The 15,077-nt window shown below is 46.6% G+C and overlaps 1 protein-coding gene across 1 annotated transcript in view; it reads right to left on the bottom strand.

Annotated features, from left to right (window-relative positions):
- The window catches only part of INPPL1 (inositol polyphosphate phosphatase like 1), a 36,469-nt gene that overhangs the window by 11,487 nt on the left and 9,905 nt on the right, over nt 1–15,077 (bottom strand). Inside the window, exons 9-19 of the mRNA XM_027866232.1 lie at nt 14,704–14,854; nt 12,350–12,456; nt 10,623–10,725; nt 9,910–10,106; nt 5,352–5,469; nt 3,478–3,574; nt 3,180–3,318; nt 2,237–2,336; nt 1,854–1,942; nt 218–299; nt 1–84 (exon numbers count right to left, since the gene is read on the bottom strand). Of these exons, the coding sequence (XP_027722033.1) occupies nt 1–84; nt 218–299; nt 1,854–1,942; nt 2,237–2,336; nt 3,180–3,318; nt 3,478–3,574; nt 5,352–5,469; nt 9,910–10,106; nt 10,623–10,725; nt 12,350–12,456; nt 14,704–14,854 (1,267 nt within the window). The remainder of the gene's footprint in view (nt 85–217; nt 300–1,853; nt 1,943–2,236; nt 2,337–3,179; nt 3,319–3,477; nt 3,575–5,351; nt 5,470–9,909; nt 10,107–10,622; nt 10,726–12,349; nt 12,457–14,703; nt 14,855–15,077) is intronic.

Here is a 15,077-nt window from a genome sequence, read left to right as displayed (position 1 = left end):
TGGAGACAAACTGGGAGGTAACCCCAACTTCAAAGGCTCCAAACACTGGGGAATGGTCACTAGTGACAATGTCATCTGTGCAACCTGTGGAGGTTAGCAAGCAGCAAGAGGACTGAGGAAACAAATGCCTTGTCACCTTCTCCTTCTACCCCGCCCCCCAAGGCTAGGATGCACTGCTCCCCACCAGTCACCTCCATCATGGAACCCCAGCTCTTACCATAAGAATTGCAATTGATATGGGTCTCAGGGTAAGATTTCCAGAGGATGCGATCACACCAAGAGGGTACATTGGTCCGGACCTGCAGATGGAATGAGGATTAGAAGGTGGTGCCTGGCGAAAGGGGTGAGCATCAGGAGCTGACACAGGGTAGGAAAGAAGGAGTCCAGGTATAGGAATGGCCCTCCCATTTGACTGCTGGCAAGAACTGTGTGTGTCCATCATTATGCAATTGTACAGAGAACTGACTGCTTTGTCCAGGCATAGAGGGAAATGTCAGAGAACAGGGTTGTGTGGAACTGGGGTAGTCAGTCAGTCACTCATCAAACATTTATTAAGCCCTTTCTACATTCCAAGCACTATACCCTCTATCCACTTTTCAACACTGCCTCTAATTAAATATAAAGTAATATAGACTATAGAAATGCCTTAGAACACAGAGGGTTGACATAGGAGGTCAGACCATAGCATGTCAGCAAAAGAACGGAGCCTCAAAGATTATCTAGTCTCAAAACCACAGCCAGTTAAAGCTGACAAGGAGTTAAGAGGTCATATGATCCAAACCCTTCATTTTCGAGATAAAGGAAAAGAAGTTGCCCATGATCACACAGTGAGTCACTGACTGAGCTGGAATATGAACCCTCCTCATCTTCCTGTTGCCAATTCACTGCCAGCTAGGCCAGAGCCAAGCGTGGAGAAGCATACTCTGTGGGTCACCCTGGGAAAGCAAGGTGGCCAACTCCTCATGGAGGGAAGCCCAGAACCCTGGCTGGAGAATGGGGTGTGGTTGGTTTGGTTTTTTTTAGCCACCTAAGCTTGGACTGGACAGTGTGATCCAACCAAAAAAGGTCTTTGACAAGATTCCCTGGCCCCAGGCTCAATATTTCCGTAACTCCCTCTAAATTACATATTCTGGATAATTTCACTCTATCCCTCATTGCTAGTAAACTCTTGCTAAAACTAGCCCTTACTCGAAGTGACTGAGGGTAGCGATAGATGGCTGTGCCACAGGGAAGGATCTGGGGCTGGTGGGAGTGAATTAACAAGACTGAGCCCCGGTAGCCTAGGGGAAGGAGGGAAGGGCAATGGGTGGAGAGGGTTAAATCCCCGTGCTGGCATTCTGAAGATCTCAGACCATCAACGAGGTGACAATCCCAAGGTCAGTATCTGGAAAGTTGGATTCAGTCCCAGGCTGAAGGTGGCAACTAGTTCTATCACAATTCATCCCCTGGGGGGTTCTTATAACACTAACAATTCCTCATATGTGTACAGTGAACTCTTTCATACCTACTCACTCAATGCATTAAGAGGCTGGCAGAGCAGGGGATGTTTGTACCATTTGACAGATGGGAAAACTGAGGCCCAGAAAAATTAAATGGCCTCTTTCTAAGCAGAGTCTAGGATGGACTAAGGACCAGCCCAGAGAAATTTTCTAAGGCCCTTATCAGCTCTGAAGGTCTTGGGACAACCAATCTAAAATACCAAGTGCTTTAAGATGCTAAGCCTCTAAGCTGCAAAATTCTAGGATTCTAAGTTCTATGACTCAAGCTTCTATTATTCTATGGCTTCTTCAGGACCACAGAGCAGAATCAGCCATTATCCTACCACCCCCACCTTCCAATTCCTCCCTACTCACCCCAGTTGGTTTCTGTTTGTGCCAGGCATAGGTGTCCCGAGAGCCACGCTCATAGCGGTATGTGGGGGGGAAAGAGATCTCTTCCTCACCTGGCACAGAGGACAGAGCGTCAGGGATCCCAAAACAAGTTCTCAGGAACTGGAGCCCAAAAGACCTCCCACCACCAAAAACAAAACAAAAACAAAACCAGAAAAACCCTATCTCAGGAGATCTCCTTGGGTCTTTTTGCCTTGACTTTCCCTCATTAATTCAGCACCTCCCAGAAGACAGACATGCCCCTCTTCATTGTCCCTCTCCCCTCTCCCCAGTCTACCTCTGCATGCATGCATGTGTGTGCTCACCTGCACGCGCGCGCGCACACACACACACACACACACACTCACTGAATCTCAGGAAAACCTTGTGCTTCTCGCGCTCCAGGTTGAGCTGATCCACCCGAAGAAGTGGCTCAAACTCCTTTCGGCTGATATAGTTGAGAATCTCCTGGGGTGAAAGGGAGGGAAGAGAGAGTCAGGTGCGAATCTCTCCCCCATCCGCCTTCCCTCTCCCAAGAAGCGACCTATTTGAATACACCCCAGGCCTTCAAATTTTTATCCAGTTACTCCAACCCCAATATACGGCTGTTCACATCCATTTTCCCCTCCATTCTAAGTCCTAAGGTCACACCCAGCTCCAACATTCTCTGATCTAACTGTCAACAAGCAGTCATGAAGTGCTTACTATGGGCAAGCCACTGTGCTAGGAAAGGCAAAAACGTCCTTGTTGGGGATTCTGATGGGGAGACAACATGCGAATAACTATGTACACACAAGGTACACACAGTGTAAATGGAAGGTGATTTCAGAGGGAAGGTACTAGCAATGAGGAGGACTGGGAAAGATCTCCTGCAGGAAGGAGGACTGGAGCTGAGTCCTGAAGGAAGTCAGAAGGTTAGAGGTGAGGTACCTCCCAGCTCTGGCATTCTGTCCTAAGGTCCCTTCCAGCTTTAGAGTTCTATGTTCTGGGGTTCTCAAGTCTCTCTAACATTCTCTGTTCTAAGGTTCCTTCCAGCTCTGCCATTCTATGTTCCAAGGTCTCTCCCAGTTCTGCCGTTCTATGTTCCCAGCTATGACATTCCACAGACTATACACCGAGTCTTCTTCCAGCTCCGTCTAGCAATCTATTCCCCAACTCCCTTCAACATCTGGGACAGTATCTATAGATCTATCCTGGGCATCCACATCCACCTATTCTACATTCATTAAAAGCAGGCACTTTCAATAAATGGGGAGTGTACATAATTAAATGGATTGCTCATCCCTACCTATATCCGCCTCCCCCCCAAACCTGAATATCCATGTCCAGCCGGTAGTTGAGGTCCCCAAACCAGAAGAGATGGGTGAAGCGCAGAGACATGTCAAATGCACTGAGCTGTCGGTCACCCAGGGACAGCAGCCTAAGGATATCCAGGTAATTCTGATTCCTCCTGCAGAGAGGGGGAATGGAAGAAGGGAGTCACCCAGGGAGGACAGAGAGTTTCTAGAAGAGAGGAGTGGCCGAGGGTTCACTCAAGAGACAGACAAGAGGCGATCCAAGGGAAGATGACACTCTCTGACAGGGCCAGTCCCCATCCCTAGTTCCTTACCGGGCAGTCTTCTCATTGCCAGAGGTGAGGTGACAATTGACAAAGCCAAACGAGGTGCCGTTGAACATGAAAGAGACGCCAACTGCCCCCTTGTTACCTGTTGGGGAATATTGAGGTCCCAGGATGAAGACATGGCAGGGTCATGTTATGACAAGGAAAACTCCATGAGGTTCCAAGAGTTGTCCCTCCCCCAAGCACACTTTGCATTCCCTGACCCGCTCTGCCACCTTTTCACACTCAAGGAGGAAATGAAATGAATCTGCTGACTCTACTAGATGACAGAGATAACTTTGTCTAACCCACTCCTTTTAAAGAAAAGGGATCAAATGAGGGAGAAAGATCCCTAACCTAGGGCAGACAGATGAATCAGCCAGATGAATCTTCAAAAGCAGGGCGGTAAAAAAAATGTGCCTGCAGGGGGGCAGTTAGGTGGCACAGTGGACTGAGCACCAGTCTTGAAGTCAGGAGGACCTGAGTTCAAATTTAACCTCAGATCAGACACTTGACACTGACTAGTTGTGTGACCCTGGGCAAGTCACTTAACCCCAATTGCCTTGCCTTCCTCCCCACCAAAAAAAATTTACCCGCAGCCATCCTGGCCCACCAATACCACATTTCTCCCTGTGCCTCAATTGACCAGGACACATCAATTAGAACCCTATCTCCCTGTGACCAGTGGTTGCCAAGGTTTCTCTCTGACTAGAGGAGTCCAGGACCTCAGCCACCAAAACTAGGAGAGAGTCCTGTGGATCAAGTGCAATGGTAAAAGATCAGCAGCATGGTGTAAGAAAAAAGGAAAAAAAAAGAATAGATCTTAAGTCAAAGAGCCAAGTCACTCATCCTCTCTAGACTGGTTTCCTCCTCCATGAAATGAAGAGGTTGCCCTAGATCAGGAGTTCTTAACCTAGGAGTCTGAACTGAATATGGAAAAAATTGCATATTTATTTTTACTAATCTCTAACTGAAATGTAGCATTTCCTTCAATTACAAATTTTAAAAAACAAAAATATCTGAGCATGGGTTCATAGGCTTCATCAGACTGAAAAAAGAGACAATGACATATAAAAAGTTAAAAGACCCTGGAACAGATGATTTTGAGGTCCCTTCCAGCGCTAACCTTATGGCTCTCTGACCTAGAATTTGACAGCTAAAGAAACCAGAATAGATTGTCCTCTCTCCATCCCTTTGTTAAACAGAAAAGGAACCTGAAGCCCAGAGAGGGGCAGTGAACCGGCTGAGGTCAGACAGCAAATCCTGCCTCTGCCAGTGATGAAAATCTAGGTGCAATGACACCCAGTCCAAGGTTCTGTCTGCTATACTTGCCTGGCAACAGGAAGAGAATGAGCCAGGCTCCCTCCTCACCCCTGCTGGATCATCCCAGTAAATTCAGGAATACAGAAGAGTACAGGTATCCCCAAGGGTGAGCTATACCCACCTTTTTCTCAATCACTAGCTGCTAATATTCAGATCAAGCTCTGGTCCCCCTCCCCTCCCCAAGTCACTTTTGATTCCTGGGCACTGCTGGGACAGGAGAAGGAAGACAAACAAAAAGCAAGGTTCAATGGGCTAAGCCTTGTTGGGGAGGCCTGAGGTAGGGAGGCTTGGGGTGGATTGGAATGGATGGGGTTAGAAATCCAAAGGTCCAGCCTCACTAGGGCTGCCATGTTCACATAGGCATTAGGGGGAGCTCTCAGGATCTTTGCTTGGGAGTTCAAAGGGCCCTCCCTCCTTTCCCAGACAAAGGAAGTTGAATCCCAAAGAGAAGTCACCTGCTCAAGATCACTCAACAAATAAAGAACAAAGCCAGAGCTCCAACCCAGGTCCTAACTCTCAATTCAGGCTTTCTTCCCTAATCTTGGCCAGCAGTCCCTTACCCAGGGTGTTGGCGATGCCCGTCTTCACACTGGATGTGCTGACGTGGCTAATGCGATTCTCATGTTCTGGCTTCACCAGCACAGCCACCTTGATGTTCCACAGAGACTGCATAGCGATCTGGGGACATGGAAGAGAGGCATGAGTCACTACGCAGCCCTGAGCCTGGGACCTCCTTCATCCTTCCCACCCTTCGGGAAGTAAAGTCTGGGAGAACCCAGGGTCAGTGTCCCACAAGCTCACAGGAGGTAACTTAGCCTTTTTTTTTTTTTTTACTGTGTAGACTGAGGGCAGGAGGATGAAAAATGGTGGCAACTTTCCCCTATGACCTTACCCCAACCCTTTTGCAAATCTTCACTTTAAAAGGCAGAAAGCCGAGGAAATAGCTAGGGACATAGCTGCTTCACCAAGTTCAATTCTCTGCCTGCCTCCCCTGTGCCAAATGTTCTTTTCCAGCCACCCCCAATCTCCTCACCTTCCTTACCCCCCCACCTCAGAACATATATCCATATCGGGGTTATTCTCCTCTTGGCTTACACTCTTTTCCCTGTCCATCTAGATGAAACTCCTCCATCTTTGAAGACTCAATTTGAGTTGCAGCTCTTTCTAGGAAACTTGACCCTGACCTGATGCCCAACTCTAGGATCTAAGTTTTCTACCACACAACACAGCACTTGAGAGTCAAGGGCAGAGCTGGGAAGCACCTCAGGACATCGAATATCAAAAGCTGAAAGGGACTTTGGAACACAAAACATCAGAACTAGAAAGGGTCCTAAAACATAAAATGTCAGAGCTGGTAAAGACCTTAGGGCACAAAATGCCAGAGCTGGGGTGGGAGGGACTTAGAAGATAAGACTCAAAATGGAAGGTAACCTAGAACATAGAATATACAAACTCAGAGCTGGAAGGGGCTTTAGAGACCATCTAAGTCCAAGTCCTCTTGTTACAGAGGAGGAAACTGAGGCCCAGGAAAGGGAGAGACTTGCTCATAGTTGCAGAGCCAGAGCTGGCACCCAGGTTTCCCAGCTCCCAGCTCAGAACACTTCTTACAACTGTTACTATGGCTGTGAACTTACATCATTCTTCTTCCTCATGGGTTGGGCTTTGATTCCTTCTCCCTCTATTTGGCACAAAGGGTCAGACTTTGGACCCTGGTAATTGGCCTGCTCTTCCCCACTGACCCAGACTTCCCAGATGATGGACTCTGCTCCAAGCCAAGGCTATATGGTGAAGTGGAAATCCCAAAGCCCAGGTATCACAGACCCAGTTCTTCCATGGCCTGTGAGACACTGGGAAGTCCTCTCCCCTTTTGGAACTTAGCTTCTTCCTCAATCAAACCCAGCAGAATTAGACTTGATATCTCTTAGCTCCAACATTCAATGGTTCCATAGTTCCCACCTGTATCTTTCTTTGAGTTATAGTTCACAATGATAATAATAGCTAATATTTACATAGTTCTTTAAGTGCAAAGCACCTTAAATCTTCTTATCCTCACAAAAGCCCTAGTAGGTAAGTACTACTATTTATCCCAATTTTACAGGTAAAAAAACTGAGACCAAGAGAGGTTAAGTGATTTGCCCAGGGTCACCTAGTGCCAGGAGCCTTCCTGGAACTTCTGCGAGTTCACTGAAACTCATTTAGTACATACTGTGCTAAGTGTGTCTTAACTGAAAAAAGGGGACTAGGAAACAGGAGGGATTCTGAAACAGCTACATGGTATAGTGGACAGCGCATTGGAACTAAAGTCAGGAAAACCCAAGTTCAAATCCTGCTTCAGACTCTTACTTACAAGCCAATTAACCTGACTCAATAAAAGCATCTACCTCCCAGGGTTGTTTTGAGGATCAATTGAAATAATAAATGTAAAATTCTTGGCACAGTGGCTGGCACATAGTAGGTGCTTAATAAATTACTGTTTCCTTCTTTCCTTCTTTATGCCTCCTGATAGAAGGTTGGGGTAAGGGGAGGCTGTCCATAGAATTCAAGTGGCAAAAACTTCAGATAGGTCTAATTCTAATCAAGGGCTAGTCTTTGGAAGCATCCCTCAGTTTCTGAGACACAGGAAGACCAGGGTATCCCAGAGGGTGGGGGTAGCCAACAGTGTCAGATGCTACAGGGAAGTGAAGATAAAAACAGAATACGATCCCGGGCTTTCTCTAGGCTTTGGTTTCTACCTCTATAAAATGAAACGGTTAAGGGGATCTCTTTTCCATCTCTAAATCCTATGAGAAGAGCCAATGGATTTGGTAATCAGGACATTACTGAAAACCTTGGAGAGAGTGGGGCAATGTTGGATCACCATAGACCACAGTGTGTCGTGAAGGGCTGAAGATAGTGTTTGGAGTCCTGGGGACAAGTGAGATAGGACAACGATAACTCTCTACGGGATGGTAAGATCAACGACTTGGGAGATGAGTGCATGTTTGCAGACTGAAGGAAACAAGCCAGCAGGGACTCAAGAAAGAGAGGGAATGATCAAGGCAGCAAGGTCCCAGAGAAGACAGAAGGAACCAAGTCAAGGCCACGAGTGGTCAGATTGGCTTTGAGCAAGGAAGAGGGGTCCTCCTGTGAGAATAGAGGGAAAGAGGCCTAACTCAATGATATTTTAAATGGAGAACAGGGATAATGATAAAAGTATTCTCCCAAGAAACCTGTGGTGGTGGAGAGTGCAGTTATTATCTTTATTTTAAGGATAATACATAGGTTTAGTGATTTGCCCAAGGATACAGTAAGGGTCTGAGACAGAACTCAAACCAGTTCTTAAAACTTTCAATTGTCTCTTACTATTTTTCATTAGACCAGAGGATCTTATCCAGGAGCCTATCTAACCTTCCAGCCAGTCAGCACCCCTGCCAGGAAATCATTCAGCTTTTCCTGAGATACCTCAAGTGAGGGGAAGTTCATTCTCTAACAAGGCACCACTGAATTGTGGGACAGCTCTGTGTCCAAAAGTTCTTTATACAGACTTGAAATTTGCCTCTCTGGGGGCAGCTAGGTGGTGCAGTGGATAGAGCACTGGCCCTGGATTCAGGAGGACCTGAGTTCAAATCCTGCCTCAGACACATAACACTTGCTAGCTGTGTGACCCTGGGCAAGTCACTTAACTCCATTGCCTAACCAAAAGAAAAAAAAAAAGAAATTTGCCTCTCTGTTAACTGCTACCCCACCTGCATACGTGTGTGTTGGGGGGGAGGAAGGGAATTCTGGACTTGGAACCAGGTCTGATGCTTTCTAGCTATGTTACTATAAGCAAATCGCTTCAATGGGCAAAATACAACCAGTCCCACAGGGGTATTGTGATGACTCATTAAAGACTGTATTTATAAGTGCTCTTATAACCATAAAACCTATATCGATGTCACCTATTAGGGAAGAAGGAAATAAGAAATTATTAAGCACCCAGTATATGGCAAGTACTTTATAAATATTATCTCATTTGATCTTCACAATAATCCTGGGAGGTAAATGCTGTTAATACCCCTCATTTTACAATTGAGGAAACTGAGGCAGACAGCAGTTAAAAACTTACCCAGGGGCTCACAGTGTTTTCAAGCAGGATTTTCACTCAGGTCTTCCTAACTCCAGGCCCAACCTAATTGCCTATTAGTATTGGTTCTGGCCTCTGATTTCCATAGTGTAAGAGAAAGATCACTGGATTTGGAATCAGGAGCCCTGGGTTCAAGTCCTGGCTGCCACTAACTATCTATGTGACTTTGAGCAAGTTGTTTCCCTGACGTGGATCTCATGATTTCTCTTTACCTGTAAAATGAGAGGGTTGGACGAGTTCTCTGAGGTCCTCTATAGCTCTAAACCCTATGATTAAACTGAATAAATATAATCCCTCTTCCCCAAGCTAGCCTGCTTCCCTTCCATCTCCCATTCTCTTCTCTAGGTGAAATAATTCCAGTTTCTTCAACTGATTCTTCTGCTGTGATCCCCAGACCTCTCCCCATCCTGGCTGCTCTACTCTGGATGAACTCCCAGCCCGCCAAAATCCTCCCTAAAATGTGGTTACAAAACAGAAGACAAAACACTTGAGACGGGCGCTGAGGGCATTAGGGTTATCCCCTCTCGTGCCCTGGACCCCAGTGTCCAGGGTTATTCATTTAGCAGAATCACTGTCAGTTTCCCTGGCCTCTCAGCAAAAGGCCTCAGAAGCTCCAAGGCTGGCCAGGCTCGGCCGTCTGTACTTGTAGTAGAAAGGGAGAGCCACGAGGCTGCCCGCCACCACTCGTTCTTCAAGGGTCCTGGGGGAGGCTGAGTCAAGGAGAAGATCTAGGAGCTTCAGGCCCCAGCGAGTAGCCAAGGCTGCCAAACTGGAAGCTTTCTGAGGGCAGGAACAGCGGCTTCTCTCAGTTCTGTATCTCCCCCAACACCAAGCACTATGCTCCATATCTTAAGCATTGGCTGAATGAAAGGAGCCTTTGGGCCCGTAGAAGAAGAAAAAAGAGCCAGATTAAGACAAAGAGAGGGAGCTAAACATACTAGGAAAGACCTAATCCTCCCATGGTGCCCTGCCCAGGGAGGCGACCTTGCTGTGAACCCCTCCTACTTCCTCACCGGGCGGTAGTCCAGGTCGGTGAGATCCTTGAGGCCACCTCGAAGGAGGTCCAGCCACTCTCGGTCGCCCACCGAGTTCTCCTGGGTCCCAAACACATAGATGTCATGGGGGATGGTCACAGTGACTTCATCCAGAGTCTTCCCCAGGCCTTTCGAGGTGAACCACGACGTTACATTTTTGGGGGGTGGCACGCTGCCTAGGAGAGGGCAGGGGACAGGGCATCAGAAGAGGGTGACCAGGTCCTGCTCCTTTAGCCTGTGGACCTCTCAAATAACAACAACAATGCAGAAAACAATAATGGCAACTCCAACTACCATACCAGGCTTACAAAGTGCTTTTCTTACAACTCTGCGATGTCAGTAGTAAAATCTTAATTATCTCTGGTTTATGGATGAGAACACTGAGGTTAAGCGTCTTGGGTTCCATAGCTAGTACCTGCAGCTTCTGTGACAAAGCCATGATTCAAATCCAGGCCTGTCCTGACTCAGCTCTAGCAATGTTTCCATTATGCCACGCTAGCCTTTTCTGTGAGGATCCCAGGCCTTCCCAACTCTGGCCCCTAGTATCCAGAAGGCCCTTATCCCTAGTGTCCCAGCTTAGCTCCATCTGCATCACCCCCAATGCTCCCCATAACTCCTAGCCCTCCCTCCTCCCCTGTCCATTGGGAGTCTTGCTGTAATATGCCCTCTGCAAGTCCCCAAGAAAAACAGACCCATATTCCAAGTGCCAATGAAGATGGAGATCATATCTGGCTCATCCTGGTTGGAGTGTTTATTCTTCATCAGTTGCAGCAGCTGGCAGAATGCCTCCCTCTTCTGAGGAAGAAGAAAAGGGAACCAGTGAGCCAGGGAGAGGCTGCTGACCTTCCCACCTAACCACTGGACAAAACGGTATTCTGTCTCCCCAGCCTTCTTTGGCTCTAGCCTTAAATAGGAGCTGGCCCCACAATCCCACCCATCTGCCTAAAGGGCTATCTGCCTCTCACATACTCAGCAAGGAGTGTAAGAAATACACAAGGAGCCAGCATCTTCTACCTGGGGATCAGAGCCCACCAATGTTACTCTTGCTGGTTAAATGACCTGCCTGACCCTGGACTCTATCTGCTCCTCATCACCTTAAGGGACAGGATGATGTTGTGGTGAGATCCCTGGGCTCCGAATCAAAAGAGGCTCCAATACCGATTCTAGAATTTACTGGCTGAGTGACTCAAGGGTAATTCCTCCTCCCCACTAAGATTGATTCTTTATATACCAAAAAGTAAGGACAATAATACTTAATCTCCCAATCTTCCAAGGATCAGCCAAGATAACTGGGGGATGTTTAAAGACAAGAAGTCTGAAAGGAGCATGTGTATTCATGGCTTCATGTAATCTTGATCGGTCTGGCCCAGAAGGGCAGAACTAGAGGCAGTGGGCAGAAGCTTCAGAGGGTAAAGATTAGCTTCACCCAAGGAAAAACTCCCCAACGACATGAGCTGACCAAAAGTCGAATGAATGGGCTACCTACAGAAGTCGTGAGTATTTCCTCACTAAAAAGCTTAAGGCAAAGGCTAGATAAAGCCTCATGAGTGACTTTAGAATCCTAAGGTCTCATAGAAAGATAGAGGGAAGCTGTTTGGGTATAGCTGAGATTAGATCTCTGAGGTCTTCCTCAATTCTAGGGGGTTTATGAAAGTGATTTTTAAATTTTATATAACGGAATGAGGGGTAGGGAGGGAACAAGCATTTATTAAGTACCTACTAAGTGCCAGACACTTTGCAAATATTGTTGCATTTGGTCCTTACAACAACTCTAATAGATACATGCTTTTATTATCCCTCTTTTTATAGTTGAGGGAACTGAGGATGGCAGGGGTGATGTGATTTGCCTATGGTCACACTGCTAGTAAGCGTCTGAGGCTTGATTTGAACTCAGATCTTCCTGACTCCAGGCTCAGCACTCTATCCACTATCCACTACATTACCAACTGCTTCATAAGAGCAGAAAGGCTCGTTCCCTGAAGGCTGGCCACCAAGGGATGGATTTTTTTTTTAAATCATAGCAACTCATGTATTCTGTCTGGTTCTTCCTGACTTAGCTAACTTCCCTGGACTTGACCTCTTGCCTCCTTAAACTTATAGGTCCTTTTAGTCTAAGAAACTAGTATTTTAGTCTAAGAAACTAGACTTGAGTTCACTTCCCTCCTGTCCTACTTTCATCCTCTATAAAATTAGGGGGTTGGACTAAATGATCTTTAGGGTCTCAGGTGATGTTTCAGCTTTTTATTTTTTTTCCCAGCTTTTTCTACTCCTTTGTAGCAGACACCAAAATAATATCAGCCAAGCTGGGTCCCAAGCCCTAGTCCCACACAGTCCAACCTTTCTGGTCCCATGTTACACATTCCTCCCTGTTACACATTCTGGATAGGCTCCCACCCCCTTCCCATCCCCTATAGCTTACCCGGGCACTGACAAAGATGAAGTCCTTCCGCTGGGTCCTCTCCTTCTCCTTCTCAAATACAATGCCCAACTTATTCTGGACCCTCTGGGACTTGATCAGTTGTCGGACTAGGAGTGGGGAGGAGATCCCAGGAGAAAAGGCCAAGTCACACATACATACCCGAAGACTACTGTGCCCTGTTTGCCAGGCACAACAACGTCTACTGTCTACCTCCCCATTCCCCCCCCCCACCCAAACACTTGCCCTAGTCCGTGTCATCTCCTGTCAGGCTCACTGTTGGACAGGGGAGAACATGGTCCCCCACTCTGTGACTATTCTATGTTCCTTGCCCTGGAACCCAGGTTCATGAACAGGCACCCTGGGATTCTCCAGCCTCATGGTCACCCACAGGTTCATTTTGCTGGAGGCATGGGGTAAATAACATTCCCCTCCTTGTTAGACTGAGTCTATACCCTGGCTATAACTCCCACCCTAGGGAGATGCCTCCTAATATTTTATCGCTAGCCTTGACCTCTCTCCTGTGCCTCAAACCATCAGCTAGGCCAAGAGTTGACAAGCTACACCCTGAGGACCTGTACAAAAACAGGCAGCAAGCTAGATTTGGCCCTCATGCCATAGTTTGCTGACCCCTGAGGTAGACTGTGCCACTAATACCTCAAACTCACTGTATCCAAAACAAAACTTATGATGTTTCCCTTTAAACTTGCTTCTCAGGGCAGCGAGGTGGCACAGTAAATAGAGTTCTAGCCTTGGAGTCAGGAGGACCTGAGTTCAAATCCAGCCTCAGACACTTGATATTTACTAGCTGTGTGACCCTGGGCAAGTCACTTAACCCTGACTGCCTCACCAAAAAGCAAAAAAAAAACTTGCTTATCCTTCTGACTTCACTATATCCTACTGTCCAGCTGGTGTTCTCTGTTCATAACCCTGGGTTACCTGGGACTCCTTCTCTTCCTCCCCTCATATATCCAACCAGTTAACCTACAAAATCCTATAGATTCCATTTCTGAAATGGGTCTTCAATCACTCCTCTCTGCCTTAATATAAATCCTTACTACCACCAACCTGGACCACCAAAATAGCATCCTGATAGGTCTTCCTGCCCTTAATCTCTCCTGCTCTAATCCATCTTTCACATACTAAAATGTGATTTCTCATCAATGTAGGAAAATCGTTCCATCAATGCAGATTACAAAAGCTAAAGCAGTGTGGTCCAGTGGAAAAATGGCTTAGTTCTGAAGTCAGAGTACCTGGGTTCAGATCCTGTCTCTGCTATTTACTATCTGTGTGACCTTGGACAAGCTATTTCATCTCCTCAGGCTCCAGATTCTTCATCTGTAAAAGCAGTGATTGGATTAGAAGGCCTCTGAAGTACCTAGACTAATGATCCCATGAAACTCTTCTATGAGCTAATTAATTAAATCCAGAGCATATAGAAGTTAAATGACTTGCCTAGGACCACTAAGCTAGTAAGTGTCAGAGATGAGATCTGAACCTAGTTCTCCCAGACTCTAAGCCTTAGACTGTCTCTATAAGAATCTTTCCCAGACTGCTAGAATAATCCTTTTTATCCAAAAAACATCTACTCATTTCAGTCTTCCACTCAAAATACTTCAGCAAAATTGAAACTCCCTGGTGGGGTACTTGATGCCTTCAACAATCTTTTTCAACCTTATTTCATATTACTCCAGCCAAAATAGACTAGATTTTGCTCAAGAACTCCCCTTGTGCTCACCTCATATCTACGCCTTTCTCCACTGGTCTCTGTGCTTAAAATAGTCTTCCTCTCCTTCTTCACAAGCTGAATTCCTTCCCAACCTTTAAAGCCATGCTTTGCCTGTACTCCCCTGGTACATTTATCACTTAATATCAATCAATCAATAAACACTTACTAAGCTACTTAATTTATTAAGCAACAATAAACATTTATTAAGCTACTGTGTACCAGGCATTGTGCTAAGCACTGGGGATACAAAAAGAAGCAAAAGACAGTGTCTGTCCTCAAGAAGCTCACAGTCTAATGGGGGGAAACAACATTCAAACGAATACATTAAAACTAGCTATATACAGGACAAATAGGCACTAGAATTAAGAGGAGTTGGGAAAGGCTGTCTGTAAAGCATGAAATTTCAGTTGGAACTTAAAGGAAGCCAGGGAGGTCAGTTCTATTGAATGTAATAGATTTTATTTGAGTCATTCCTCTGACTAGACTTTGTCCTTCCCTAGCAGAATGCTCAGTTTCCAGCTGGTCCAGGTAAGCTGAATTGAACCTGCCAAGTCTTCCTGAGATTCTCCTGCCCTGTGGGTCCCTTCCCTGCCTCTTTCTACCCTCTCCCCCTCTCCCTAGAACTCACTTCGGTCATGTGTGAATGTGGTCCAGTCCTCCTGGGAGTCCCGTTGCCTTCGGAGCAACACAAGCCGTCCACCTTCCACATCAACACTCAACGTGAACTTCTGAGACTTCCCAATCTTAGTAAGGTCACTCAGAGTCACATCCAGTTTTACCTGCAACCGGTCAGGTCAAGGCTGAAGGGATGCTGTGTACCTAGGTTGTAGACTTCCCATATTGAGAGACACCCTCCCCATATTCAAATGCCAACAACACGACCAGGACCTCTATCACCTTAACAGACTTAGGAGCCCCCTAAGACCACCCCAAGGAGGCTCATGAGGATGGGATCTAGACCCCAAAAAGGAAAAACCCTGGACTTTCCCACATGGCAAAATC

The sequence above is a fragment of the Vombatus ursinus genome, unplaced genomic scaffold, assembly GCF_900497805.2.
Source record: "Vombatus ursinus unplaced genomic scaffold, bare-nosed wombat genome assembly UNPS02014780.1, whole genome shotgun sequence".
NCBI classification, from domain to species: Eukaryota; Metazoa; Chordata; class Mammalia; order Diprotodontia; family Vombatidae; genus Vombatus; species Vombatus ursinus.
This window is presented reverse-complemented; position numbering and strand designations above follow the sequence as displayed.